Source organism: Spinacia oleracea, chromosome 6 (assembly GCF_020520425.1).
Source record: "Spinacia oleracea cultivar Varoflay chromosome 6, BTI_SOV_V1, whole genome shotgun sequence".
Classification (NCBI taxonomy): Eukaryota; Viridiplantae; Streptophyta; class Magnoliopsida; order Caryophyllales; family Amaranthaceae; genus Spinacia; species Spinacia oleracea.
This window is the reverse complement of record NC_079492.1, coordinates 125586897-125614068: the sequence shown is the minus strand read 5'-3', so window position 1 is coordinate 125614068 and position 27172 is coordinate 125586897. Positions and strand designations below refer to the sequence as shown.

At 35.7% G+C, this 27172-nt stretch overlaps 3 protein-coding genes across 3 annotated transcripts; 2 read left to right on the top strand and 1 right to left on the bottom strand.

The window, feature by feature from the left end:
- Positions 1-2652: 2652 nt before the first annotated feature.
- On the top strand, positions 2653-3162 carry LOC130463578 (uncharacterized). Its single transcript, XM_056832748.1, has one exon. The coding sequence runs from the start codon at positions 2653-2655 to the stop codon at positions 3160-3162; it is 510 nt and encodes a 169-aa protein (XP_056688726.1).
- Positions 3163-3352: 190 nt separating this feature from the next.
- Positions 3353-4180, top strand: LOC110800774 (uncharacterized). The gene has a single exon (XM_022006096.2). It carries the CDS (start codon positions 3537-3539, stop codon positions 4041-4043), a length of 507 nt encoding a protein of 168 aa, XP_021861788.1. The 5' UTR covers positions 3353-3536; the 3' UTR covers positions 4044-4180.
- A 16417-nt stretch (positions 4181-20597) lies between these two features.
- On the bottom strand, positions 20598-21532 carry LOC110800771 (late embryogenesis abundant protein Lea5). The gene is made up of 2 exons (XM_022006091.2): positions 21269-21532; positions 20598-21166 (listed from the first exon to the last, which is right to left on the bottom strand). The coding sequence occupies exons 1-2, from the start codon at positions 21340-21342 to the stop codon at positions 20959-20961; spliced, it is 282 nt and encodes a 93-aa protein (XP_021861783.1). The 5' UTR covers positions 21343-21532; the 3' UTR covers positions 20598-20958.
- Positions 21533-27172: the final 5640 nt, after the last annotated feature.

Genomic DNA, 27172 nt, shown 5'->3' with positions numbered 1-27172 from the left:
CAAGAATGATCAAGCAAAGGGAAAAACTTCTAGTTTTCGGTCAATCAGCCTGGAAATCCTTCAACACAAAGAAATGGCTCATTCAAGGAGACAGGAACTCTAGATTCTTTCATCAGAAAATAAAATCCCAATCTGCTAGGAACACAATTTTTCGATTGCAAAATGATTTAGGGCAATGGGAATCTGAACCCTCCACCATCAAAGAGATTCTTCTCCAGTCTTTCAAACATCGCTTCTTATCCTCCTCAGATCCCAATAGAAATCTTGATCTCTCCTTTCTGCCAAATTGGCTCTCACAGGATCAGCGAACTGAATTATTAAAACCTTTTTTGGACATTGAGATCAAAGAAGCCTTTTTCTCCATGGATTCCCTTAAGTCACCAGGATCTGATGGCTTTGGTCCCCAATTCTTTAAATCTTATTGGCCAACAATTGGCAATGAGGTAACTACGGCTGTTAAAAGCTTTTTCTTTCATGGTAAAATCCCCAAAGCTCTTAATCACACAATAATCGCCCTCATTCCAAAGAATGACAATCCTGAGAACCCTAACCATTTTAGACCTATTAGCCTCTACAACACTATTTACAAGGCAATATCTAAATTATTAGTAAGTAGGCCTCGACCAATTCTACAACAACATATAAGCCCTTTCCAAAATGCCTTCACGGCAGAGCGATCCATTCATGATAACCTTTTGATTGCTCAAGAAATTCTAAACACATTCCAAAAATCAAACTCTAAAGTGGGATGGTGTGCACTTAAACTTGACATGGAAAAGGCTTATGACAAAATTGAATGGGATTTTCTCTGGGCCACTCTTTCATCCTTTGGTTTCCCAAGTCAATGGATTCAATGGGTCAAAGCTTGTGTTACTACAGTTTCTTATTCTCTTAAAATCAATGGCTCCACCACGGAACATTTTGCCCCCTCAAGAGGCATTCGACAAGGTGATCCTTTATCCCCCTATCTCTTCCTTATTTGCATGGAAGTGTTTACTGTTATGCTCACTAAAAGTAGTACTCTGACACGCACTGGTGTTGGAATTCGCATCGCCCCGCATACTCCCAAAATTCCATGCCTCCTTTTTGCGGACGACAGTCTTCTTTTCGTTAAAGCTACATCCTCCGCGACAAACCATCTAAAAACGTTAATTAATACTTTTTGCAATTTGTCAGGACAATTAGTCAATTTTCATAAATCATCGATCATTTTTTCAAAGAAGATAGACAATTCCCGTCGTAGTCTTCTTGCTGGAAACTTCTCGATGACCAAATCTTCTTCCTTGGGAAGATATCTCGGTACTCATTTCTCGTCCTTCAAGCCAACAAAAGCAGACTACAATACTCTTCTTCAAAAGAATATCTCGCGTATCAATCTATGGCATGCTAATTTCCTATCAAAAGCAGGTAGAACCGTTCTCATTCAAAGTAATCTGGAAGCACTTCCAGCTTATGTCTGTTCTTCCTTCCTCATTCCTCAAAAAACTTGTTCGAACCTAGACTCTATCCATCGTAATTTCTTCTGGAAGCAATCACCGACGTCTACCCATACCCCACTCATTTCGTGGAATAAAATTTGTCAACCTAAAAGTATGGGGGGGTTGGGCCTTCGGAAAACGAGACCTCTAAACCAAGCTTTTCTAGCAAAACTTGGATGGAAAATCCTTCAAAATGAACAAAGTCTTTGGGTCTCCCTCATTAGGAAAAAGTACCTTACGAACACGACTTTCTTTGAGTGTACTCCAAAACCAAAAGACTCGTCTATCTGGAAACATATCCTCAATCAAAGAGAAATTCTCCGTAAAGGAATTCGTTGGAAAATTGGGAATGGAAAATCTATCAATTTCTGGCTAGACAACTGGGTTATCCAGGATAATCTTCTCAATCACCTGAATCTGAACATTAGTAATATTAATACAAATCTACTCGTATATGATTTTATTCTTCTCAATCATGACTGGGATTGTACTAAACTAGCTACTACGGTCCCCCCGACCTTAGCCTTAAAAATCCAAGGTCTCCCTATTCCAACTACGAGCTTGGATGATACTCCAATTTGGGGTGCTACTTCCTCGGGGGACTTTTCTGTTAAGTCTGCAACTTGGTTAGCCCATGGGTTGGCTCCTATCCCTCGAAAATGGGATCATATCTGGATTTGGAAATTAGACATACCACCTAAGATAGCCATTTTCCTATGGCAGATTTGTCACAATAGCATTCCAGTCCGTGACACGCTTCATAAAAGAAATATTCTTCCCTTTGATGTATGCCCTTTGTGTGAAACTTACATTGAAACCATTAATCATCTATTTATGCAATGCCCATCTGCCAAACTCTTGTGGGACCTACCGTTAACTAAAAATTGGTTAGATTATTACACACTCTCGCATGACCTTCTTGAAAACATGCAGTTTCTAAAGAATTACTCTGTCTCCCTTTGTAAATTCTCTTTCCTCATATGGTCACTGTGGAAAGAAAGGAATAATTGTATTTTCAAGAATACTTCCTTTAATCCCTACAGAGTATTCCACAAAGCCTGCTCGGCTTATCAAGAGTGACAGTCTCGCCTCCTTCTAGATCACCACCAGCTAAAGGGCACCCCTTTCACCTCTCCCACTTCCACTATTCCCACCCCCACCTTCCCCTCCTATCATGGTTCGCTGGCTTCCTCCTCCGACGGGTATCTTCAAACTCAATTTTGACGGCTCTAGTAAAACTTCATCAGCAGCAGCAGGAATTATCATCCGCAACAGTACTGGAAATCCGATTTCGGCTTGTACCTACAACCTCGGTCATACCCAGGCTTTCATGGCCGAAGCTATTGCCCTTCACAAAGGACTCAAAGAAGCTAGGCGTCTCAACATTGCTCACATTCAGATTGAAGGTGATAATCTTCTGGTCATCAACTCTGTTAAAGGAAATTGGGCGCCTCCTTGGAAGATTCATAACATCATCAAGGATATTAAGCATCTCCTCGACCTCTTCGACACTTGGGAAATCAAACACATTTTTAGAGAAGCAAACTCAGCAGTATATTGGATAGTAAATGTAGGACACCTTATTGTTGGGGAAATGTATATAGATCCTAAGAATAGTCATAGTTTATCTTCCATCCTTTGTAATGACTACTCAGGAGTGACTCTCGTGCGGAGAGGCTCCTAAGTATATTCTTCTTATCTTTCAAAAAAAAAATAAAAAAAATAATAATAATTTCAGTATACGACTATACGATAATACGAGTACGTAGTTCCGATCTTTTAATCAAGGTACGCTTTTAGATCCGATTTCGACCTACTTCGCCACGTGACGGGGTTTTGCCTAGCTGTTGATATCCATCCTAAGGAGTTTTATCAAGTAAACACGTCTCTAGTACCCAGTCTACTACGCAATTTCCACCAATATTCCAGACCAACATTAATGGCATCTCATACATGAGACAAACTTACCCAAAATTGAATCTCTCTACATGACAAATTGATAAATTACATCTAATAGTACAGCTTTTCTGCCAAAATCTAACATTCAACCATCTCACAATGACACCATCGTCAATCCTCCTCGTTCTGTTCGCCGCAATCGCCGTCACAACCGCCGCCGCAGATGACACGCTATCGGCCTACGAAGCATTACAAACCTTCAATTTCCCAATGGGTATTCTCCCAAAAGGGGCATTAGGATATCAATTAAACGAGAAAACCGGTGATTTCAAAGCGTTCTTAAGCGGTAGTTGTAGCTTTTCATTAGAGGGTTCTTATCAACTCAGATACAAACCCACAATTACTGGGTTAATCTCCAAAAACAAGCTCACTAATCTTACTGGGGTTAGTGTTAAGATCTTTTTTGTATGGCTCAATATTGTTGAGGTCAGAAGGGTTGATGATGAACTTCAGTTTTCTGTTGGAATTGCTTCTGCGAATTTCCCTATTGATAACTTTGAGGAGTGCCCACAATGTGGGTGTGGATTGAATTGCGCTAATCATGGCGGTAATGATCAGGTTAGGGTGATTAATCATGATATTAGGTCTTCTGTTTCTTCAATTTGAGGAAACTTTTAATAGGGTTTCTTTCGTTTTTGGTTAATTTGTTGGATCTTGTGGTTAAGCAAGAAAGATTCAAGTTAACCCTTGTTGTAAGTAAATTTGGTTTGATAAATCATGATTATAATAATTCTGTTTTTGCATATTGATGTTCAGTATTAAATGCTTAGCTGACTTTATGCTTTGTGAAATTTCTTGCTTGAATAATGTGCTTATTGGTGATTAATATTAACAAGCGCTTGGATCATCTAATAAGGGGTTTTGTTGAATGCAATCAGCAACATCACTTGTTTGGCCAGCTTCCCCTGAATTGGGGCATGTCCGGTGTGAATTGGGGCTTTTGTTTCTGATCTTTATAGTTATAAAATTGATTTGAATACGGAGTATGCCTTTTGGTTGAAGTATTAGGTAATTTTTCTGTTGAGGGAGATGAGATTGGTGTTCTGCAACAATTGAAGGAAGAAAAGATTAATTTGTTAAAATTTCACTGAAGATTTGTTTTGTGGTGTTTCTGATTTTCTTGGGGCTGGGGAGGGAGGGCCAGTTAGGGGAGGTTAATGCTTGCACCTTGTTAGGAATTGTTATAAACATATGCTGTTACCAACAGGATATGTTTTCTGGGAGGATCCTAATGTTTCCCCAGCTGTCAATTGTTTGGGATTAGAACGTATTGGTAAGTGATACTTCAAATCCTAGTATTGTTGGTAAGTAGGGAAGATGGAGATGATGTGAAGTTCCTTGAAAAATCCCCATTCTCTGGAATGGAGGAAGTGGTAGTTTTTCTTGTTAAGTAGAAGTTCCTTTATATTATGGAAAGTAAAAGTTCCAAATCCTGCATATTTGTTGTTACTTGTTAGTACCAGGAAGTGCTTGGATCTCACAAGGGGTTGTTGAATGCAGAAGACTTGTTTGGCACTTTGGCGAGCTTCCTCCCTGGTTGGGGATGTCTGGGGTCCTCCCTACTCGTTTCTGAATTAGTCGGGGTTTATAGGCTTTTTGGTATATTAATTATATTTTGATTTTCTGTTTAGGTGTGCATATTGATTGTTAATTTTTGTGTGATTGGAGAAACAAGATTGATGTTGTCATAACTTAATTATAGGATGCAGTGTTACTATTACGATCATCATAATCATAAAATAAAATTGAATATGCATTTTGCTTGAATTATTGGGTTACTCACTCATATTACAGGAGATAACCATTTGTGTTCTGCATCGAGTGATGGAAAAACAGGGCTGGTGCTGGTGCTGGTGATGGATAACCATATTACCGGAAGATTGTTTTCTGCTGTTTCTGCTTTTTTTTGGGGGGCTGTGGATAAAGGTTTATGCTAGCACCTTGTTAAAAATCGTTATAAACATATGCTGTTATTTACTAGATATGTCAGTGTGTAGAGAACAGCGAGGGAGAGGGTAGCACCCCTTTCTAGATAGAATATCGAAATATGTTTTCTAGGAGAAATACAGTCTTGCAAAATTCCACAACTGTCAATTGTTTGGGATTGAAGAATAGCTTCTAGGATCATAGGATGTTCATTGGTTGGAGGTAGATATTCTTGCGAAGGGAGACTTCTAATTATGGTAATGTTGATAAGTAGAGAAGATGGAGATAATGCAAAGTTCCTCCGATCCCTAAAAATGGAGGAAGTAGTTTACCTAGTCTTTTGTTAAGTAGAAGTTCCTTTATTTTTTTGAAAGGGAAAACACTAAGTCATGTCGTTGTTTTTACGGAGTTTATTACAAGAATGAAATGATTTGGGAAGAATTGTATCCTACTGGTATGTGTAATTGTGAACTTCTTCTCTTTTGTACGAGATCCCACTACATTCTATTATCTAGGTCTATTTCCTTTTTATTGGAGTTGGTAACGCAATGTTGAGCCATCATTGACTGAGGGATTTGTAATAGAGTAGTAGAGAAACTGCTGTTGGCATAATTTGGTTCTCCTTTGCTTGATTGACCTCATAAGGTCAAATGAAAAATCTGCAGTCGGTAAAGGAATGTTGAAGAAGTGTTATCTCTTATGGAGTTGGTATGTGCCATTCGATTTGAGGGGTTGATTATATTTTATTTGTTCAAAGAAGGGTTGTTTGTTGTTGGTGCTTTGTATGGTAACTAGGCCTGGTTATCGGGCGGGGCGGGTCAGGGTCGGTGCGGGTCAAAAGAGGGTCGGGTATTGAAAGGGTCATTTTTAGAGGGTCGATAATGGGCGGGTCAAAAGCGGGTTGCGGGTCAATAGCGGGTCATTATTGGGCGGGTCAATAAACGAGCAATGAAAAATGAAAAACAAAAGAGCCATGTGCAAGTACAAGTAAATACGAAGCTATGCATGTAATTTTTTGTATCATTACTATTTTTATTTTCAAAATAATTGTAGTATAAGTTTGACCCTATAATGACCCTGTCCAATAAAGGCCATGTCCAATAAGAGCCCTGCCCAATAAAAGCCCTATTAACTTGACCCTAACCCTATATCCATTGGACTACCCTGTCCAATAACCAGGTCTAATGGTAACACATGTTTCTTCACCTTATTGTCTACGACTTTGGTCTCTTCTAACTTTGCATCTTCACCTATTCTCTTGATCTATTTGAGGTGTTTTGAAGCTTTAAGTTGATCTGCTTGCTTGAGGGTGTTTGTTGTCGTGAGAATAGTGTGCGTACGTTACTACGTTGCTCTTGATTGAGGTTTGTCGTGAAAACATACGGTATTACCGCCTACTGGTTACTGGTAAAGCCTACATACATTGACTTGCAGGACGTTGCTGTTGTTCCTGCTGTTGCTGTTGCTGTTGCTGTTGCTGTTGCTGTTGCTGATATGTATGTACATTTTCGGTAGCTGAAATGATAAATTATACGAATTGTGGGAAGAAGACTATTGTATTTCACACAATCGATCATGTCCAATGCCTTTGAGCCTGTGAAACTTAGTCAGTTAACTCCTAAATATCTGATAATGCTCGCATCAACTCTATCTAGTGCTCGATCAAGCAGTTGCGTAGAAGTTAAGTTCAAGTCCTGATTGGTGAAAAAGGGAAAAGTTCAAAACTTTAGGTCTTATTACCTATTTTTCATAAAATTAGACTAGATAAGAAAAATTCAGACATATAGATCAAGCCAGACTGAAATAGGCCAAAAGATCTCGCAAAAACATTCAAACTAGACCAGAAAATTTCAGATCAGATCACATTAGAAACTAGAAAAATGACCGGAGGAAGATAACGGTCCCAACTTTATGCTTAACTTGCATTATGGTGGTAGTTTTTTCTTCGTTTACTAACTTAATTTGATATTTTGGATATTCAAAATAAAATTAAAAATGATTTATATTTAATAAAATTTAAATTATACTTGTTATTATAAAAAAATAAAAAAATTGAAAATCTGAAAAGGGTGAAAAGCGTTCCGATTTGAAAACTCGGATACCAAATCCAAATATGTAAATGTACAAAAACGTATAGGTTGGATAGATCGAATCCACAAGAAGTCCGGAACAAACTTTCTAACCACGACCTTGTTCCTACCAAATTACTAGTCTTCAAAGTTAAAATATGTTATCTCATACTTTCTCTGTTCATTTTTACTCGTAACGTTCGTCACTTTTACGCATGTCAATGCACAACTTTGATCATCATTATCTTTAATTCTCTTTAAGTAAAATGAAAAATAATTAATATTTTAAAATATATATTAAGACGAATCTAACAAGTTCCTACATGACTATGTTTTATCTTACGTATAAATCACCAACAATGGTCAAAGTGAATATGTGAATAGTGTAAAAATAACAAATGTTGCGAATATTAAAAATCGGAAGAAATGACACTTAATTTGGCAATTGTATAATAAATAGAATAAATTGTTTTTTTTTTTTTATCACCTATAAAAATTGAAACAATTATTTTTACCAACTAAAAAACTAAAACTTGTATTTTACCACCAAATAAAAAAATTAAAATTTGTTTTTTACCACATGAAAACGGAAAATAGATGAAATCTTTATGTGGGACCCACTAATTCAAATTTACTCCCACTTTTTACACTCCCTGTATGATTTTCTTTAACTCCTTCACCCACCCCCTCTTTACTGTCAATGAATTTTGTCAATTTTGTGAATTAATGAGAGTGAAAATTATGTGAATTCAGGGAAGAGAAGGAAGCCGGGAATAAAAGAGAGTTAAATAAATGAAAACGTGGAAGAAGAGAAAATATCAGAATTATTACCGTTATTTTGGCCCACACAAAACATTTTCATCTATTTTTCATTTTTCAGGTGGTAAAAAACAAGTTTTAGAGCTTTTTTTAATAAGTTTATTGTACAATCGAGATACACAACACACATATCCCATTCCTACCAAATTATCTCTATTACATAAAGAAACGATTGAGATGGTGATTGTCTATTTTATCATACTCTGTATTTACCACCGAATATTAAAACTAAGAAAAAGAAATTATTATCAACCATTGAAATAACTCTATAAGGTAGAGTTTAAGCAATATCAAGCATTGAATGAAAAATGAACGGCTTAAATATTATCTTTCCAAAATTCTCCTTATTTTTTCTCATCAATATCTACCTCCCGATTTTTCCTTCACACGAATATGAATCACTGATTTTAAAATGTATGTTTTAGATACAACTCTACCTTGTAGAGTTTTATTAGAAGATTCAGACCATGCATAGAAAGTTACGGAGTAGTTAAATGTAACGTAGGTTATCTCGGAACATTTAATTTTTCCAACTTAAAAAGGGATGATTCGAGCGGTGGAATAATGAAGGGTTTTGGAATGGGTTCGTGAATCATTATCCAACAAACCGGATTTTCTTGGACAGGAATAATTAGTTAGGCAATTGTTGCATATTATAATTAAAGATATAGCTACAAAATTGGGTTTCGTTTCGTCATTGATTAAAGATTACAAGTGAAATTAATACTTCAATAATAGAGTGGGTGTAGTTTATTAATAAGTTCCTTCAATTATAGTACTTCGTTGCTATGCATCTTGGCTAGAATCTACGGATTATTCCTCTTATAATGTACTACATCTTATAATATTTGTTGTTGATTGAGTGCTTTACTTTTACTTTTTTTACTTATTCATGAACTTCATACGCATTGTCTTACCAATAATAAGAGGCAAAAGAAGCAAGTTGGATTTAGTTTTAGGTTTTTCTGGCTAAGATTTAAAGAGCATTTCCATTAGTGTGAATGTTTTCTCGTTTTTAATTATTTATTATACAAAGTAATTTTTTGTTCATTTAAAAAGAGTCTTACCTTATATCCTAGAGTCTTTGGTTCAATTCCTACTATCCTACTGAGTGAACATAATTTTATAATATCTGAGGAATCACACAGAACTTGATTAAAACAAACTAAAATTGATAAAGGTCGCAACATGCCACCTTTAAGCCGTGTCACAAAGATGACATGTGTTATGTCTCATGATTTACATTGGAAATTAAAATATTCAACTTATATAACCTATGATACATGTTACAAAAAAATCTTAAAAAAAATCTAATATTTTAATTTATTTCTTTCTTTATATCGACTACCTTATTTACATATTTGCACATTAAAAATATTGCATTGATACTAAATATATTATGATGACTCATAGCTTACGTGGCGCCAATATGTATCAATTAAACTCGGACACCCAAGATTGCGACAATTAAATATTATCGCAACTTACGACCTTTATCATCACCCTGAAACAAATACCAGATTTTGATAATTGATGACTTGAAGAATGGAGAGGTTAAGCTTGAACTAGACCAAAACCCGAAAATTGGATAATTAAAAATTGTTTTCGAAAGGGTGGAAGCTTGGAAGGAGTTTACTTTATCCAATTGTCAAGTCAAGGCATAATTAAAAGAGGCAAAATTAATGATTATAACCAAAGTTGACAATTCTTATCCACTCTTTTAAGTCACAATAGCTTTAGGCGCCAATGACCAAGTCAAATTTAATACAAAGTACAAAGTTTGCAAGTGCACTTAAACTAATTGGAGTGTCATTTTCTCATACGGGGTATGTTATTTGCAAGGAGTACTAGAATAAGAAAAAGTTAAAATCGCTTGATCTCAGTTATTGTCTGTTTTAGTTTTTGAAATACCCTCTTATTAAAACATAAAAACTCCAAATTACCCCCTCAATATAACAACAAATAACACAAATATGCCATAGAGCTTGGCAAGTTACCCCTTGATATAACAACAAACTAGCTTTTGGTACAAATAATGTCCCGACTTTCTACGTTGAATATTATATTAGGGGGCATTCTATGTAAAATGTTACTTATGTTAGTACTACTATAAAATACGCACTTGGAATAAAATATACACTTGAATGTTTCAAATCGTACATTTATGTGAAATAATAAGGAGTAGCTCGATTCTACATGTTATAATTAACTCTTACTAGGACTATTCTCTTTTAGTTTCAATGTTTCTATTTTGAGAAGTTTCCTTTTGGTTGCATCCTTACATTTTTGACAACTTCACCCACTTGATTTTATCAATTTAACCATATTCAATAACTCACTTTCTTCCTAATTACATCCGAAAATGGGGCATGAATGTAATTTATCACCTATTCACTTATATTGCAAAAATTACAACTAAAAACTGAGCAGACAAAGTATATTAGTGCATATTTTTTTTGCTAAGAAAATGACATGACATGTTCCAATAAATATGTATACGTTATTGGGATTTTTTTTAATATTTTAGTACATGCACTAATAATATACGTAGTAGGACAAATATGCCATAGAATGGTGCAAATTACCCAATGTCGGTATTTATCGCTACTAGTTCTTATTAAAACACATTTTAAGGGTCCCTCCTAAATGGTTCGGTTTGCATTTCAATTTGACAAATCCACGTTCATCAATTTTCTACAATTTTGAACTTTATCGTGAACTTTTCTACAATTTTGAAGCACAATAATTGACTCTTCTGCATCAGAACTTGCCTGCTATAGCAAATTTCAAATTGATAACGTTCACCTTAGCAATCATCAACTTATGTAGGTCAAGTGGTCAACAAAGACCCCCAATTACAACCAATTACGGAAATTACACTTCACATCTCTATTTTACACTTTAAGTAATGCTATTTCATGTTTTTAAATTTAAAGCCCGTAAGTTATGTTCGTGTACAATGTTCATTAAGCACACGTCTACGAGAAATATTGTACATTTGTACATTCATAAAGTTTATACAGAGTGGTAATGTACCTCCTCGATTTTACTACTGTTTCGGGATTGAAACGATAGTAGGAGCGTCCTTGGTATCTTGAGTTCCGGTCTCGTGCGGTGCCTGCAAGATGAACTCCGGGCCAAGGGGGGGTCCCCGAGGCGGAGCCTCCGACGCTCAAGTCAGTACAATTGATGTATAAAATGAGGTGTTTAGGGGAGAGAGAGTAGGGTGGCTTCTCTAGGGTTAGAGAATGACCACCTTTACCTTGCCCTTTGAGGGGTATATATAGTGCCTTGTTGGGCCTTTGAGGCCTTGTAAGTGATATTGGGCTTGAGTGAGTTTTATTGGCTTTTGGGTTAAAATGGTGAGCCCATTTTAACACCCCAACAAATGCCCCCCAGACCCAATTCTATTTGAAAAATGGGTTGGGTTTTGATTTTGATCACGGAATTTTTACCTTCGGCTCAGATTGTAACATCGATTCGAGTTGTAATCTCGGAGCGATTTTTAACCTCGCTCTTCAAATCCGGAGATCTGTTTAAGAACGTGCTTCTAAAATCGGCTCGGATTGTAACATCGGTTCGAGTTGTAATCTCGGAGCGGTTTTTTACCTCGGCTCGGACTGTAACATCGATTCGAGTTGTAATCTCGGATCGATTTTTAACCTCGCTCTTCAAATCCGGAGATCTGTTTAAGAACGTGCTTCTAAAATCGGCTCGGATTGTAACATCGATTCGAGTTGGAATCTCGGAGCGGTTTTTTACCTCGGCTCGGACTGTAACATCGATTCGAGTTGTAATCTCGGAGCGATTTTTAACCTCGCTCTTCAAATCCGGAGATCTGTTTAAGAACGTGCTTCTAAAATCAGCTCGGATTGTAACATCGGTTCGAGTTGGAATCTCGGAGCGGTTTTTTTATCTCGGCTCGGATTGTAACATCGATTCGAGTTGTAATCTCGGAGCGATTTTTAACCTCGCTCTTCAAATCCGGAGATCTGTTTAAGAACGTGCTTCTAAAATCGGCTCGGATTGTAACATCGGTTCGAGTTGTAATCTCGGAGCGGTTTTTTACCTTCGGCTCGGATTGTAACATCGATTCGAGTTGTAATATTTGAGCGATTTTTAACCTCGTTCTTCAAATCCGGAGATCTGTTTAAGAACGTGCTTCTAAAATCGGCTCGGATTGTAACATCGGTTCGAGTTGTAATCTCGGAGCGGTTTCTTTACCTCGGCTCGGATTGTAACGTCGATTCGAGTTGTAATCTCGGAGCGATTTTTAACCTCGCTCTTCAAATCCGGAGATCTGTTTAAGAACGTGCTTCTAAAAATCGGCTCGGATTGTAACATCGGTTCGAGTTGTAATCTCGGAGCGGTTTCTTTACCTCGGCTCGGATTGTAACGTCGATTCGAGTTGTAATCTCGGAGCGATTTTTAACCTCGCTCTTCAAATCCGGAGATCTGTTTAAGAACGTGCTTCTAAAATCGGCTCGGATTGTAACATCGGTTCGAGTTGTAATCTCGGAGCGGTTTCTTTACCTCGGCTCGGATTGTAACGTCGATTCGAGTTGTAATCTCGGAGCGATTTTTAACCTCGCTCTTCAAATCCGGAGATCTGTTTAAGAACGTGCTTCTAAAATCGGCTCGGATTGTAACATCGGTTCGAGTTGTAATCTCAGAGCGGTTTTTTAGTCTTCTTTTAAATCCGTAGACTTGTTCGGAGACTTGCTACACAATTTTGATCTTCAACATTTGATGTATTTATGTTTGTCAAACATGAATGTATAATTCGTTTTGAACATGATGAACAATTTGAGGTGTATGCTCTTGCAAAATGACTTAGAAATTTAGACAATGTCTGCCAAATTGAGTCTCCAAGAATATTAGCATTTTATCAAATTAATCAAGTCAAGTAAATTATTAATGTTGACAAGAAATATAGTACAAAGCTTAAATAAATAGAATACTTAGCTTTGAGGTTGGGCCACTCAGTTTTTGAGTCGGTTTGCTCGGCCCATTGTATCGCTCGGCCTCTTTCATGTTGTATGCAACTTCTTTTGGGATTTATTTGGTTGGCATTTCCTAACCCATTTAAAGAGGGAGATTCCTCATCCTCTTTAAAACCCATTATTGTTGTTCCATTTTCAAGCTTCACTTTGTGATTTATCACAAGCCACTGCTCGTTATTTTTGGAACCCGCTGACCAGTGGAGACACCCATTTATCGGCTCCGATCTCTTCGATTTCAGTCAACCTCGGATGGGTATATAGAATCTCTTCGGGAGCTGTGATTCGGACCTCAGAAGGTCGGCTTCGGCACCATGCTCGGCTTTTCCAGCCATTTAGTTTGCTTTGTTGATGCTGATTTATACTATCATCACTATCCACCAAAACTAGGCGGCTGTGTTCGGCACTGAAGACTGACCTTCGGCACTGAGCTCGATTCTAAGCTTTGGGACTTTGCCTTGATTTTGAGTTTCTCAATTGCAGTAATACTCATTTTCTCGATTGTGAACTGAGTTCCTTTTTAATATTGTCGGCAAATATTGAGTTAGCTTGCTGCTTAGTCATCCTCAGAAAATGAGCTTCGAAACTGTTCGAACTAAGTTCCGGTGCTGAGCTAGGGAGCTGTTGACCCTGGCACTAACTTTCAGGTACTGAGTTTAGCCTCGGGGGAGAAGGCTCGGACCGTGGCTCCACCTTTGGACGATTAACCTTGGCGGGTCAACTTCGGATCCCCGAGTAGTTGCCTCGGCATGTTGTTTGGACCTCGCACACTGAATTTGGCACTGCTTTTCGGCATTGCTCGAGAGCTTCGCTGCTATGCTCGGGAGGTGGCTCGGCGCTGACCTCGGCACTGGGAACAGGGAGCTTCGGGAGACCAGAATCTGAAACGGCATTGGAAGCTTAGCTTCGGCGGTACTGGCCTCGGAAGCTTAGCCTTGCTCTGCCTCTTCTGATCATTGTATTGCCTCGGGCCTTCCTCAATTACTTTGAAAACAATTCATCCACTTAAGCTGAGTGAGAAAGAAGATGGATATTGACGTTGCAAGTCTTGTGTTTTGACAAACTAAACTGGTTTTGCATTCATCTCTGAAGACTTTGCTTAGATGGAGAGCAAGAATCAGCTTCAGATGGCACAATTTAGCGTATCTCATCAAATTTTGCCGACATTGTGGCTCGCATTATCAAATTTTGATGTTTTAATCATGAGTTTGCCTTCGTTGCAGTTGCCAATTTGCCTAGCATATCATCAATTAAACTAGTAATTTTATTTGATATTAATAAGCAGAGACATCATAAATAATGAAAACTTTAGAATTAACGTATGGTATGACTTCATTTAAGCATTATGTCGGTTGCTAGCCACTCGGTGGGTAGCTGGCCAGCTTAGAAATGACCATGGCTTAATCATATTGCAATTTGATTGATCGAGCGGTTGGTGTTCATACATGACAAGTTCCCCACTCAATCAATAAACAACAGTATGCTATACAAAGTCTTAGAGTATATAGAAAATGTGTAAAAGTTGGTTAAGAGAACTTAGCTTTGAGATCACAATGAGCAATGCAAGCGTTATGGTTTCTCTACTTGACACCATGTCCGACCCTTGGCTCGGGCAATAATTACTCTGTTTCTCGGCCGCTTATTTTGCTTTGCCGAAGTCCTTGCCTGCCACGTGTGAGTTAACCTCGGAAGTGAAACTATGCTCGGCATTGACCTCGGTACTGAGTTTGGCCTCGGGAGCGCGGGCTCGGACCGTGGCTCCACTTTCAGACCGCTGAGTATTTGCCTCGGCATGTCGTTTCGACCTCGGGAAGTTCTTCGGGAGACTAGCTTCACCTTCGGCCAGTCTTTGAGGTATTTTGTCAAACACCTTGTGGGCATCGACTAAATTGATGATGCTGAAGTTGCAACTATGAAATTTCCTCCATAGTAGCTTCCATTTTCAAGCTATGGTATAAATGGAGAGGTTGAGCTCGGGAGCTTCGGGACTGCTCGGGAGCTTCGGCACTGAGCTTGGCGGTCTGACTTCGGCGTGACCTCGGAGGCTTGCCGACGAGGGTGGTTGTCGGCCCTAAGGAGATCAGCTCCGGAAGTGATGCAGCGTGCCAATGTATGCTGTTTTGACAAATCAAGCAGATTGCACTATTTTGACAAATCAAATCAAGCATCTTTACTTGGGCTATTTTGACAAATCCAGCAAAATAAATCACCAGATATTGCACTGTACCAAAGTAAATTTAACACTTTGGAGTGTTCGGGTATTTTGAGTACAACAAGCAAAATAAACCATTTTCTTTTATATTTTGTTGACTCGTAGTTTGTGCTTTGGGACGAATTGAACCACCAGCAGTACAGAGTAGTTCTTAATTCCCTTCGTCATTCGTGACCAAGATTCGACCCGAGATGGTTGAACATGGTGGCATGAAAATGTGGATTTTCATGGGTTTTTGCTCTCGATCCCCACAGACGGCGCCAAATTGTTTCGGGGTTGAAACGATAGTAGGAGCGTCCTTGGTATCTTGAGTTCCGGTCTCGTGCGGTGCCTGCAAGATGAACTCCGGGCCAAGGGGGGGTCCCCGAGGCGGAGCCTCCGACGCTCAAGTCAGTACAATTGATGTATAAAATGAGGTGTTTAGGGGAGAGAGAGTAGGGTGGCTTCTCTAGGGTTAGAGAATGACCACCTTTACCTTGCCTTTTGAGGGGTATATATAGTGCCTTGTTGGGCCTTTGAGGCCTTGTAAGTGATATTGGGCTTGAGTGAGTTTTATTGGCTTTTGGGTTAAAATGGTGAGCCCATTTTAACACCCCAACAACTACAATTGCAACATTAATAAAAAAAAAATTTGTCTAAATTGTAATTGCAAGATGTAATTAAACACACTCGTATTGTCATTAATATATAATAATCTCTATTCTATAAGGGAAGAGCTGAGGGCGTTTTTGTAAATTAACTTTTGGTGTCCACCATTAAATTTACAGAAATACCCTCCCCGGTTTTACTTTTTGATCTACCTCACCAACCTCATTTCCCTGGCTTAATAAAACGCCCAAAAACGTGTATTACGGCCCATAGGTTGAACAATTGAATGCACTCCTTAAATTAAGGTTGATTGATTACTTAAATCAGGAAATAAAATAAACATTAGGAAAAAAATTATTACAAATTATTACAGCTTATTCTAATTGCCAAATTAAAACAAATTTACATAGTAAAATGAAAAAACAGTCCAAAAAAATCTCCAAAATCTGCAAAGAAAAAAAAAACCAAAAAACAAGAACCGAAAAACAACGTTCTTTAGTTCTCAGAAGAAGAAGAAGAATCATTTGCAAAGGTTGATTCTCAGAAGAACCATATCATCGTTCTTGAAGTTGCTCCTATACAAGTAAGTATACTTTTCTCACGAATCCTTGCAAGAAAAAATAAAAAAAAAATAACACTTTTAATATAGATTCGTGAATATTAATGCATAACCAACAAGGATAAGGCCACTAAAATTGTAATATGCATAAAATACATGGAATTATAGTATGCATAACAGAAATTAAACAATTTTTAATTAATAATGATTCGTGAATTAAATCGGTCTAACTTATATAATTTCTTTAATTCATGTTGCAGATTTGAAAATACAAGGTATGATTTTCATGCTTTAATGAATTTCAATTAACTATTTCACATTTTAATTCATGCTTTGAATGAAACAATCTCTTATATTTTTTTATGTTAAAAGCATGTTTTATAGAAAATAATACACATTTTAATTCATGTTTGTTTAATATTGCAGATTTCAAAATACAAGGTATGTAACTTTCACGCTTTTATGAATTTAAATTAATTATTTCAAATTTTAATTAACAGTTTTAATTAAATAATCTCATTTTTTTTTTTTTATATGTTTATAGGGTTTTTGAGAGAATAATGAATCTCTTATATTTCTGTTTATAATATTTCTGTTTATAATATTTCTGTCATTAGAATTAAATCGGTCTAACTTATATAATTTCGTTAATTTATTTTGCATATTTGAAAACACAAGGTATGTAAGTTTCTTTTATGAGTTCCAATGAACTATTTCACATTTTAATTAATGCTTTTAATATCTCTTATATTTTTTTAAACTCTAATTGCAGATTTCAAAATACAAGGTATGTAACTTTCATGCTTCTATTAATTTAAATTATAATTTATTTCAAATTTTAATTTATGCTTTTAATTAAATCTTCTCATATACTACCTCCGTTCCTAAAAGTTCTTTACGCTTTCCGTTCTAGTCCGTTCCTGAAAGTTCTTTACACTTCTACTTTATTCCATTTTTACTCTTATTTGGCCCACCATAACTTACCCACTCACAATACTTTAATATTAGTTTCCACCCACTCACATTGTTGGACAATTTATAGCCACTCATTTTCCATTTGTTACCCCACCATCACATGTTCACCAAAATTCCTTAATTACCGTGCAAATAGTAACCGTAAAGATCATTTAGGAACGGAGGTAGTATTTTTTTATGTTAAAATCATGTTTGAGAGAATTACGAATTTCTGTTTACATTTGTGTTATTTGTGTCATTACAATTATGAATCAGAAAATAATCGACTTGAATTGGTTTTTATGCAGATTTTAAGTTGAGTTAAAAGTTCATAACGAGATCAAATAACGAACAACATACGGTATGTGCCAATCAAACGAAAATAATAGTAATAGCCATCCTTTTAACCTAATTTAATTAATTATTTCAGATTTGAATTCACGCTGATAAATCGACTCCTAATTTAATTAATTAAATTGTCTCTTATTTGATTTTAATTTCTTTAATTACTTGAAAAAAATCAGTCCATTAAAAAGTATTTGCTGAATAATTACTTTTCAACATTATTTCAGATTACTGGATTAGTTTTTAAATTAAATAAAAGTAATTATCGTTGATTAAAAGCGAATAATTTACATTGGTGATATAATTTGCTGATTATTATTGATGATAATTTGGTGATAATTATAATTTCATTGTTTGTCGCTAATAATTTGGTGAGTATACATTGGTGAGCATAAAAGGCATGAGTAATGTAAATCGCATGCCCCCATTAAAAACAAAATATCATTCACCAGCAAATGTAAATTGCTTGATTAGCTTTTACTTGATTATAAGTAATTACTTCAGATTTTATTGATTAAAAGCATGAAAAAATTTAAATCTACCATCAATCGAGAAATCTGAAATATTCTTTTGGTTTTTACAGATTAGAGTTACAGTTTCAAGTTCGATTTTCATTTGGGTGTTAAGTTCGCCAATTGCACCAATCTCTTAAACAAAATAGTAATTTGCATGATTTTACTGATTTTAATTAAATATTAATGATTGATGTTCATGCTTTTAGTCTGCACAAGTTGTTATTTATTTGGTTTTTATTTCAGATTTTATTAGGTTCTAAAACATTTCTACCAACAACCCAAACCAATTTAAACTGGTTCATGTAAAAAACTAAAGCACGAGTCAATAAATCATCACAAAGAAACACATTACTAAACACAGAGAACAGTAAAATCCCATACAATCACTAACACTGATTTTCACTATAATGTTGAAATCCCAACATTCAATTCCAAAAATTGAGGACATTTCGACCAAAAACCAATTTCAACATAACATAATAGACAACAAAATCACAATAACAACATAAAAGACGTTTTACAGTGAAATTCAACAACTCCACGAGCAAAAACACGAACTAAAGAAATCAAACAGAATAGCATGCAGGAAACAAAGAATCATTTTCTATTTGCACAAAATCAGCAGGAAATCAAACAAAATAGCAAGAAAAATGCACTCTTTTGCTAAATCCAAAAAACCCCAAGTTAAACTGTTTAAAAAACAATTCAATTCACTTGAAATGATTCCCAAAATTTGAGAAAATTACCATAGAAAACACTATTTTCCATTAAATTCAACAATTCCACAATCAAAATCAAGAGATAGAGTGAAAGATTATATCATGTTATTTCCAAAGAATTATAAAAATCATGCCACTTCCATTGAAATGACTTATTTTTAATCATGTAGAAAAAAACATGTTTGAAATTGCACTAAAAATAAAAATAACAAAATTCCATCAACCAAGAGTAAATTGCACTAAAAAAACAAAATCAAATCATAAATTGGTTTCCCAATCATACTACACAAATACACAGACCCAAAAAAAGTAGGTTAGGCCAAAAAACCAAAATTTATTTAATTTTAGATCTTAAAAAAACTAAAATGGTCAAATAAACGTGAAAAAATAACCAAAATTCTCAGCATCCACATCAGCAAAAAATGAAAATAAAGAAAAAAAATCATGTAGAAAAACCCTGAATTTCGAACTCGAATTATTAGCTTGAAAACTCACATCAGGGACATACACAAATCAAATCTATCAGACACATACACAAATCAAACTGATCTATTAACGAAAATAATAATAATGTAGAAAAATACCTATCGCCTCGGACAGCGCCTCGACCACCGCCTCGCGCGCCTCAACACCGCCTCGCCGTCATCTCGCTCACAGCTCCTGCATCTCTCTCTCCAACTCACTCATGGAGGGAGACCACATGCAAATAAAAAAAATAAAAAAAAATTGTTAACCAATAATAAAGAAAACGAAATACAACAAAAATTAAGCAACAAATCGTTATTCCGGCCGCATGAATAAAATCCAAATTATAAACCCAAAAACATGAATTGATAAAACCCTAAAATTCTAAATCAATTCCAAATATTCCTAAAAATAGACGAAGATAAGGGGAACATACCTGTGTAAAATAGGCGAGAGCGTTATGCGTAAGATCTTCAATGGCATTCATTATTTTGAAGGTTTTCCCCTATCTGAAGCCATTTTTTTAGGAGATAAATGAAGGAAAGCGTCAAATTAGGAGAGAGAAAGGAGAGAGATCAGAAACAAAACCAAATAGGGTTAGGAGAGAGAGGAGAGCGGCGGATAGAACAAATTGAAATAGGTTTAGAAGAATAGGTTTAGAAGAGAATGGGCCGGATTATCTTTCAATTTGTTCTAAACCTATTTCAATTTGGGCTGGATTATATCTTTCAATTTGTTCTAAACGAAATCAAACGAAAGAGAATGGGCCGGATTATATCTTTGGGCTGCGGCCTGCGTGTGGTTGGCTAATAGAGATGTTTTAATCTAAATAAAAATAAATAAAAAACTAAAAATAGAATTTTAATAAGAAAAAAATAATTAGTGAATAAATTACATTATTCACTCTCCAATATACTTCATGCAGCACGTGGTTTTTAATTTTCGAGTTTATTACTGATTTTTTAAAAAGAATATTTAAAAGAGAAAAATTGGAACAAATGATTGTAAACATTAACGTTTAAATTTAATCCCACAGTATTGTAAAATTTCGCACGCATCACGTGCATGAAATACTAGACACAATAAAATTTCTAAAATTCACGCACGCATCGCGTGCATAAAATACTAGTTTTTGAAATGAGAAGTCACAACTTGATTGTCACTCAAACTCTCAAAAGAACAGAGGACATAATAGTCATGAATTACAAACAACGAAAGCTCACAATTCTTCTCCTTTTTTTTGGTTCGCAATCTGATAATCTCACCCGACGGTCACATACTAAACCGTAACCGGCATCATTGATCATTTCTTTTTTTTCCTTTAATTTGTTTAGTCGTAAATAATTAAATCTAGTGAGATGTAATCTTCTGCTTGAGGAATATTTCACGGAGCTCAGCAACATCAATCTCAACCGCACGATTAGCCGGCCTGTAGTATCCAGTTACTGGATCCGGGATCCACGACTTCTCTGCTGACCGTCCGATCTCTTCTTTGGTCAATTTCTTCTCGCTTCCACCTATCCCTGCAACCCCTTGTGACGCTGCAGCGTATCCTCGCCTGTTCAATCAACAAGTTTAATTTTACATTAATAAAAATGTAAAAGACAAGAATACCCCTCCCTGTATCAAAAGGGTAACAAAAACGACGAGTTTAGCTTACCTTTGAGAAGCAATGGAGACATTTTCAGCAACAAGGTTGAAGAAGACCTTAGCGTTAGAAAGAGAGCGAGCCATTGATCGATATTATTAGTTTTGTTATTATTTGTAAAAAAAAAGCCGCCGTAGAAGGAAGTTCTAGTCCACAAAAACCTCTAACGACGACGGCGGCGGTGAGAAAAAGTCGGAAAAGCTTTGCCTCTTTGTTGGTTGCTCTGTTTGTATGCTTTGATGAAGAGGGAGAGTGTTGAATGTTGAGATGGGGTTTGATGAGGGAGTGAAGGGGGTATATATAGAGGATGCTGAGAAATGCAGCTGTAAAAAATAAAAAGCAAGTGGTGAGAAACAAAGGCGTCCCAGTAGGGTTAGTAAAGGACCGCGTCAATATTAGGCGCCTCTCAGGAGTCAGGAGGTTTCTTCCTCGGCTTGACGGCTTCTAAGGGTCGTTTAGGGTCGTTTTAAATCCGTGCCACTAGTACTTGTCTTTACGTAGCCCATTTCTCTTTGTTCCTAATCAATGTAATCATCATCTTCGACCTTGGATATACTAGTATAATAATAAGCGGGTGTTTGGTTTGCGTATTTGAAGTATGAGGTGTTACTATTGTATACCTTAGTACTCCTGAGGTATGAGGTTTAGAAATTCGAGTGAAGGTGGGGTATGAGCTAATAATGTACTCATACTAAATAGTTAGGTATTAAAAAAGAAAAAAAATAAATGAATAAAATAAACACATGGTATTAAGAATTAAGTCTCAATCTAACGTTTACCTGATTTCATTCTTGATCCCAAATTCATAACAATTTGTAATTAATATAAGATTTTAAAGGGGCTCATATACAATACTAGACCATTTTAGAATTTTCTCTAAATTTGTTGTGAAAATATCAAATTACATTACTCGCTTATAATTTTTGCCCAAGGGATTGCTCACATTTAGATGAACAGGGACAATCTAATCGTTGAGTAAAACTGAAGCGCGCCACCATGTACACCACCTTGCAATATTTGGGCATGTACTCTCAAATACGGTACAAGTGCGTTCTGTTTACTTGTTTGTGGCTGACCGTTTAATGCTCTATACGATATATAAATATGTTTTATTCACCTGATTTTCACTTATATGAACTATTAAACTTATTAGAGCTTATTAAAGTTTATTTTAGTTATAAATTATATTAGTTTAATTAGCCCTTATTGTTATTAATTACACTTGTTATCTTATCTATATTTTTCAAAGAATTCTCCTTGCACTTATAAAATTATAATATTGAAATACACGATTAATGTTTAGCATGGTTACATGTTTGAAATTTCCACAATTCCAAGTTAATTTACAACCATCGTGCCCGCAAATTCCATGCAAAACCACGATGTGTGGAAAAATTGATGACTGCCCTCTTTGATTTATTGAACATGTATTTTATAAACCCCTGTTGTTGAGAAGCTAATCGAGCAAACCAGATATTATTCATGTTACTTTCACCTTATTTTCACTTTTTATTGAGAAATTGTTTACATTTTAAGTTCATCTAAGTTTAAGATTAGTAAAAACATATGAATAGAGCACAACCTAACTCATTTTATGCATACAAATCTTTTTCAAGTACGAGCACACTCTTCAACTTATTTTACCCGAACTCATCTAAACACACTCTTACTCAGTACTTACATACGTCCATTTCAAGTACTTCTAAACACTAACCACCTCTTATATGCACTTATAAAATTGTTGAATAGTTTTTTTTTATTAAATATAAATAGTTGAAATAATTCCAATCACAAAAAATTTACGTAGAATTTTAAAATTTTCTAAAACGTAATGTTTAAAAACCATATAAAAAAGAATACTCTACTTTATAAAAAAGTTATCAAATTTGTGAAGCAACATGTTGCCACGTTCACATTCAATCAAACATATCACAATCAATTTTTTTTGTGGGCATTTACTATTAATCTTAAATGGAAGTAAATAAACAATGATAAGGACAAAACATAAAATATCATACATAAAATTAATTAAACTCAGTTGACAATGCAAGTGATAACTTATTGCATATTTCTTTGTTTAAAGTAATGAATAATCAATAAATATTAAGTAACCACAAACACAATAATAATATAAGCCAAATTGTAATTGAATAAAATAAATAAAATAAAGAAGATCAAGGACAATGGTTGGGGCAGCAGACGGCAAGTCGACCACAAGTGAGAGGAAGGAGGCACAAAATGATGACAATGATGTTTATGAGGATTTTAAAACAAGATGTAGTTCATCCACGTGTCGTTAATGTATGAGGTGGTAGGAAAACGGCGTAGATTCTATGTATCTTCTCCTAACTTCGTTTTCAAATCTCCCCCAAACAAAAGCAAAGGTTCTTATTATCGTAACAATGCCAATGCTCTCAAGACTCAAGTGAGTCAAGTCTCTAAGTATCAAGGTCTCTACTTTATTGAACAAAATAATGTCCTTATAGCCGGCAATGAGTTAGATAAAGCCGTAATTGATTGACCCATCTATAAATGGATTGAGATTTTCCAACCAAACCCGACTTTTTTTCTAAAACGAGTTGAAATTTTCAATCCAATCCGACCAATCTAATTATAAACGACTTGACATGAAACTTGTTTAAGTTTTTTGTTGGTGTACAATGTCCTAGTTCTACATCTAACTTCATCATTTCATATGTCCTTCAATGTATCAAGGGAAGCAAAGATCAACATCAACACAGACCTCCTAGAAGCCATGACATCAACTCTCTCACAACTCGTCCTAAAATCTAGGGTATTAGTTAGAAGTTAGTTTATTAGCTGAGATGTATATTTTAGCTCTCCTATTGGTTGAGACACCTCACCAATCAACTTGTATTTATAGCTACTATAGATGTTGTAATCATCCTAATTTTCATTCATTCAATAACAAGAAATAATTCTCTCATAACTCTCTAATCTTGTTCTCTCTTAATGCTTGCTGATATTCAACAATGATTTCATCCTAGATGATGGATTCTAACATGGTATCAGAGAAGATGATCAATTGATCCTGCCATTTTTCTTCTTCTTGTTAGTCTTTTTGATTAATTCTCAAAGAAACTGTAGTTTTATATCAACAAGATTCCTACAGAACAAGATCCAACACAAAATCCCAATTCTGCTTACTATCTAAGTAATAGTGATTTGAATGCCACATGCAAATTGGTGAGCATTGAATTCAAAGGTGAAGGAAAATGTTTTAGTGATTGGAGACGTTCAATGATGATAGCATTGTCAGCCAGAATCAAGCTATGCTTTGTTGATGGCAGTTTGAATCCACCAGAAATGAATTATGCAAACTACGAGATATGGGTTAGGTGCAACGATTTAGTCATTTCCTGGATGTTAGCCTCTCTTGAACTAAGATTGCAAGGAGTGTTCTCTACCTCAAAGCAGCAAGAGCAATATGGCTTGAGTTAGAAGACATGTATTGCAGAGAATCTGGACCTCGACTATTTTTCTGTTAAACAACATTTGAGTGAACTAACTAAAGGTGATGATGAACTAGTTGCATGCTATCTTTTTCACTAAAATCAAAATGTTGTGGGATCAACTTGATGGATTGGAACCATTACCTGTGTGTGTTTGTACTAGTTGCAGTTGTACACTCACACAACAATTGCTCAAAACACAGCAGAATCAAAGATTAATTCAGTTCATGATGAAACTGAATCAGAAATATATATGAGCATCCTAAGAGTACTATTCTCACGATGAGTCTCTTGCCTACAATTTCAAAAGACTATGGTCTGTTACTTTAGGGAGAACAGCAGAAAGAGGTGCATAATCATAGAGTCCGGACACATTTAGAATCCAGTGCATTCAATGTCAGGAGGTTTGATAATAAACCTTATAAGAGTCAATATAATGTTGGTTCTAGTTCTCAGTATGCATGATCTGGAAGTCAGTTCAATAACTCCAATGGTCACAACACCAGAAATAATTTATTTTGTGATCACTGTAAATGAGAAATCACACTAATGATAAATGTTGAAACTCCATGGTTATCCAAAAGATTTCAAGGGCAAAGGAAAAAGAATATATATCCACAACAGCTAAATTGGATGGATATACTTCTCAAGAAACTCAAGAAGATACAGAATCAGGTGTAGTCCATGCCACATTTACTGAGGATCATTACAACCAACTAATGAAGTGTCTGCATATTCAACAGGTTGCTAACCAAGTTGATAATTTTGGCTCTCACTCACTTGGATTAGCAACCAGTTATCAATCTAAAGGTACATCCTATCTTCTGTCTAATTTCAAAAGAAAATGGATATTAGACAATGGTGCTAGTGACCACATGTGTTCAAATTTCTCTCTTTTTACATCCTTTGAGCCTATGCATGATGGACAACGTACAATTAATATACCTGATTGAAATAAACTACAAGTAAATAACAAAGGTTAAGTACACTTAGGTGGAGGAATTGTTCTTAGAGATGTCTTACATGTTCCAGGATTTCGGTTTAATCTGATATCTATCTCTAAGCTATGTTGTGATATTAAGTGTTCAATCTCATTTACAAATGGTGAATGCTATATTCAGGATCTTTCCAAGATCAAGCATATTCTTCTTGGTAAGTTGGAGAAAGGCCTGTACAGCTTGAGTGAAGGTATGTTGATACCAGATATCAATCTAGCCTCAACTAACTACGCTCTTTCAACTTCTAAGTCAGATGCAATACAGGAAGCCAAACTATGCCATCTTAGACTAGGGCATATGTCTTTTGGCAAAATAAAAGGTCTAAAAGGTGTTGATGTACATGATTTTTTAGCTGAATCTTTTTGTCAGATCTGTCCTATAGCTAAACAAACTAGATTTCCTTTTTCAACTAGTTTATCAAGACAATTAACCAAGCCCTTTAAATGGTTGCATAGTTATGTATGGGGGGCATATTCTGTTTTTGATTCATCTAGGTGTAATGAATTCCTTGCTATAGTTGATTATTACACTAGAATGACTTGGACACATCTTATGAGGAATAAATTAGTTGTATCACTGATTGTTGTAGTTGCTGAGCTGTATATTTGTAGCTCTCCTATTGGCTAAGACACCTCACCAATTATCTTGTATTTATAGCTACCATAGTTGTTGTAATCATCCTAATTTTCATTCATTCAATAACAAGAAATAATTCTCTCAGAACTCTCTAGTCTTTTTTTTCTCTTAATGCTTATTGATAGTCAGCAATGAGTTCATCCTTGATGATGGATTCTAACAATTTTCCCCTTAAAATGTAAATCTACTTACTTTTAAAAATAAAAGGGTGATTTTATTATTCTATATGCATGATAAAATACCCCCTTTAAAAATAATAACTATTTAAATTAAGATTAATAACCTCAAAAAAATTAAAAAATCATAACTTTTAACAGTACATCCAAATTTATAAAAAGGGTTTAAGACCCGCGACCTTCACAACACTAAGGTTCATGCTACCAAGGTGTTCTATCACTGGTACATAATCAATTTGTAAAGTTTGTAAATACAAGTTTATCATATATTCATATTGGTTTAAACAACAACGAGACTATCATGTTCAACAACGAACCGAGACAAACAAGTTCAATCGTTAATGAATTAAGTCGATTCGATTTAAACAACATGTATCTTGAAATAGTTCGTGCTGTAAACGAATTACAGGTTGTAAACGGTTTGGGTCGTAAATGGTCCGTGTTGAAACAGTCCGGGTTGAAACAGTTCGGGTTGTAAACGGTCCGGGTTGTAAACGGTCCGGGTTGAAACGGTTCGGGTTGTAAACGAGTTTTTCTCGGGTTGAAACGGTTCAGATTGAAACAAATCGGGTCATTAACGGTTTTCGGGTAGAAGCGGTTCGGTTGCTGCATGACGGTTTGTTATCGGGTTCG

Excerpts from the sequence above, each read along its gene's own strand:
- LOC110800774 (XM_022006096.2), top strand. The coding sequence starts at position 3,537 with ATGACACCATCGTCAATCCTCCTCGTTCTGTTCGCCGCAATCGCCGTC.
- LOC130463578 (XM_056832748.1), top strand. The coding sequence starts at position 2,653 with ATGGTTCGCTGGCTTCCTCCTCCGACGGGTATCTTCAAACTCAATTTT.
- LOC110800771 (XM_022006091.2), bottom strand. The coding sequence starts at position 21,342 with ATGGCTCGCTCTCTTTCTAACGCTAAGGTCTTCTTCAACCTTGTTGCT. Across the intron at positions 21,167-21,268 it reads GTCTCCATTGCTTCTCAAAG|GCGAGGATACGCTGCAGCGT; the intron begins GTAAGCTAAACT and ends TTGATTGAACAG.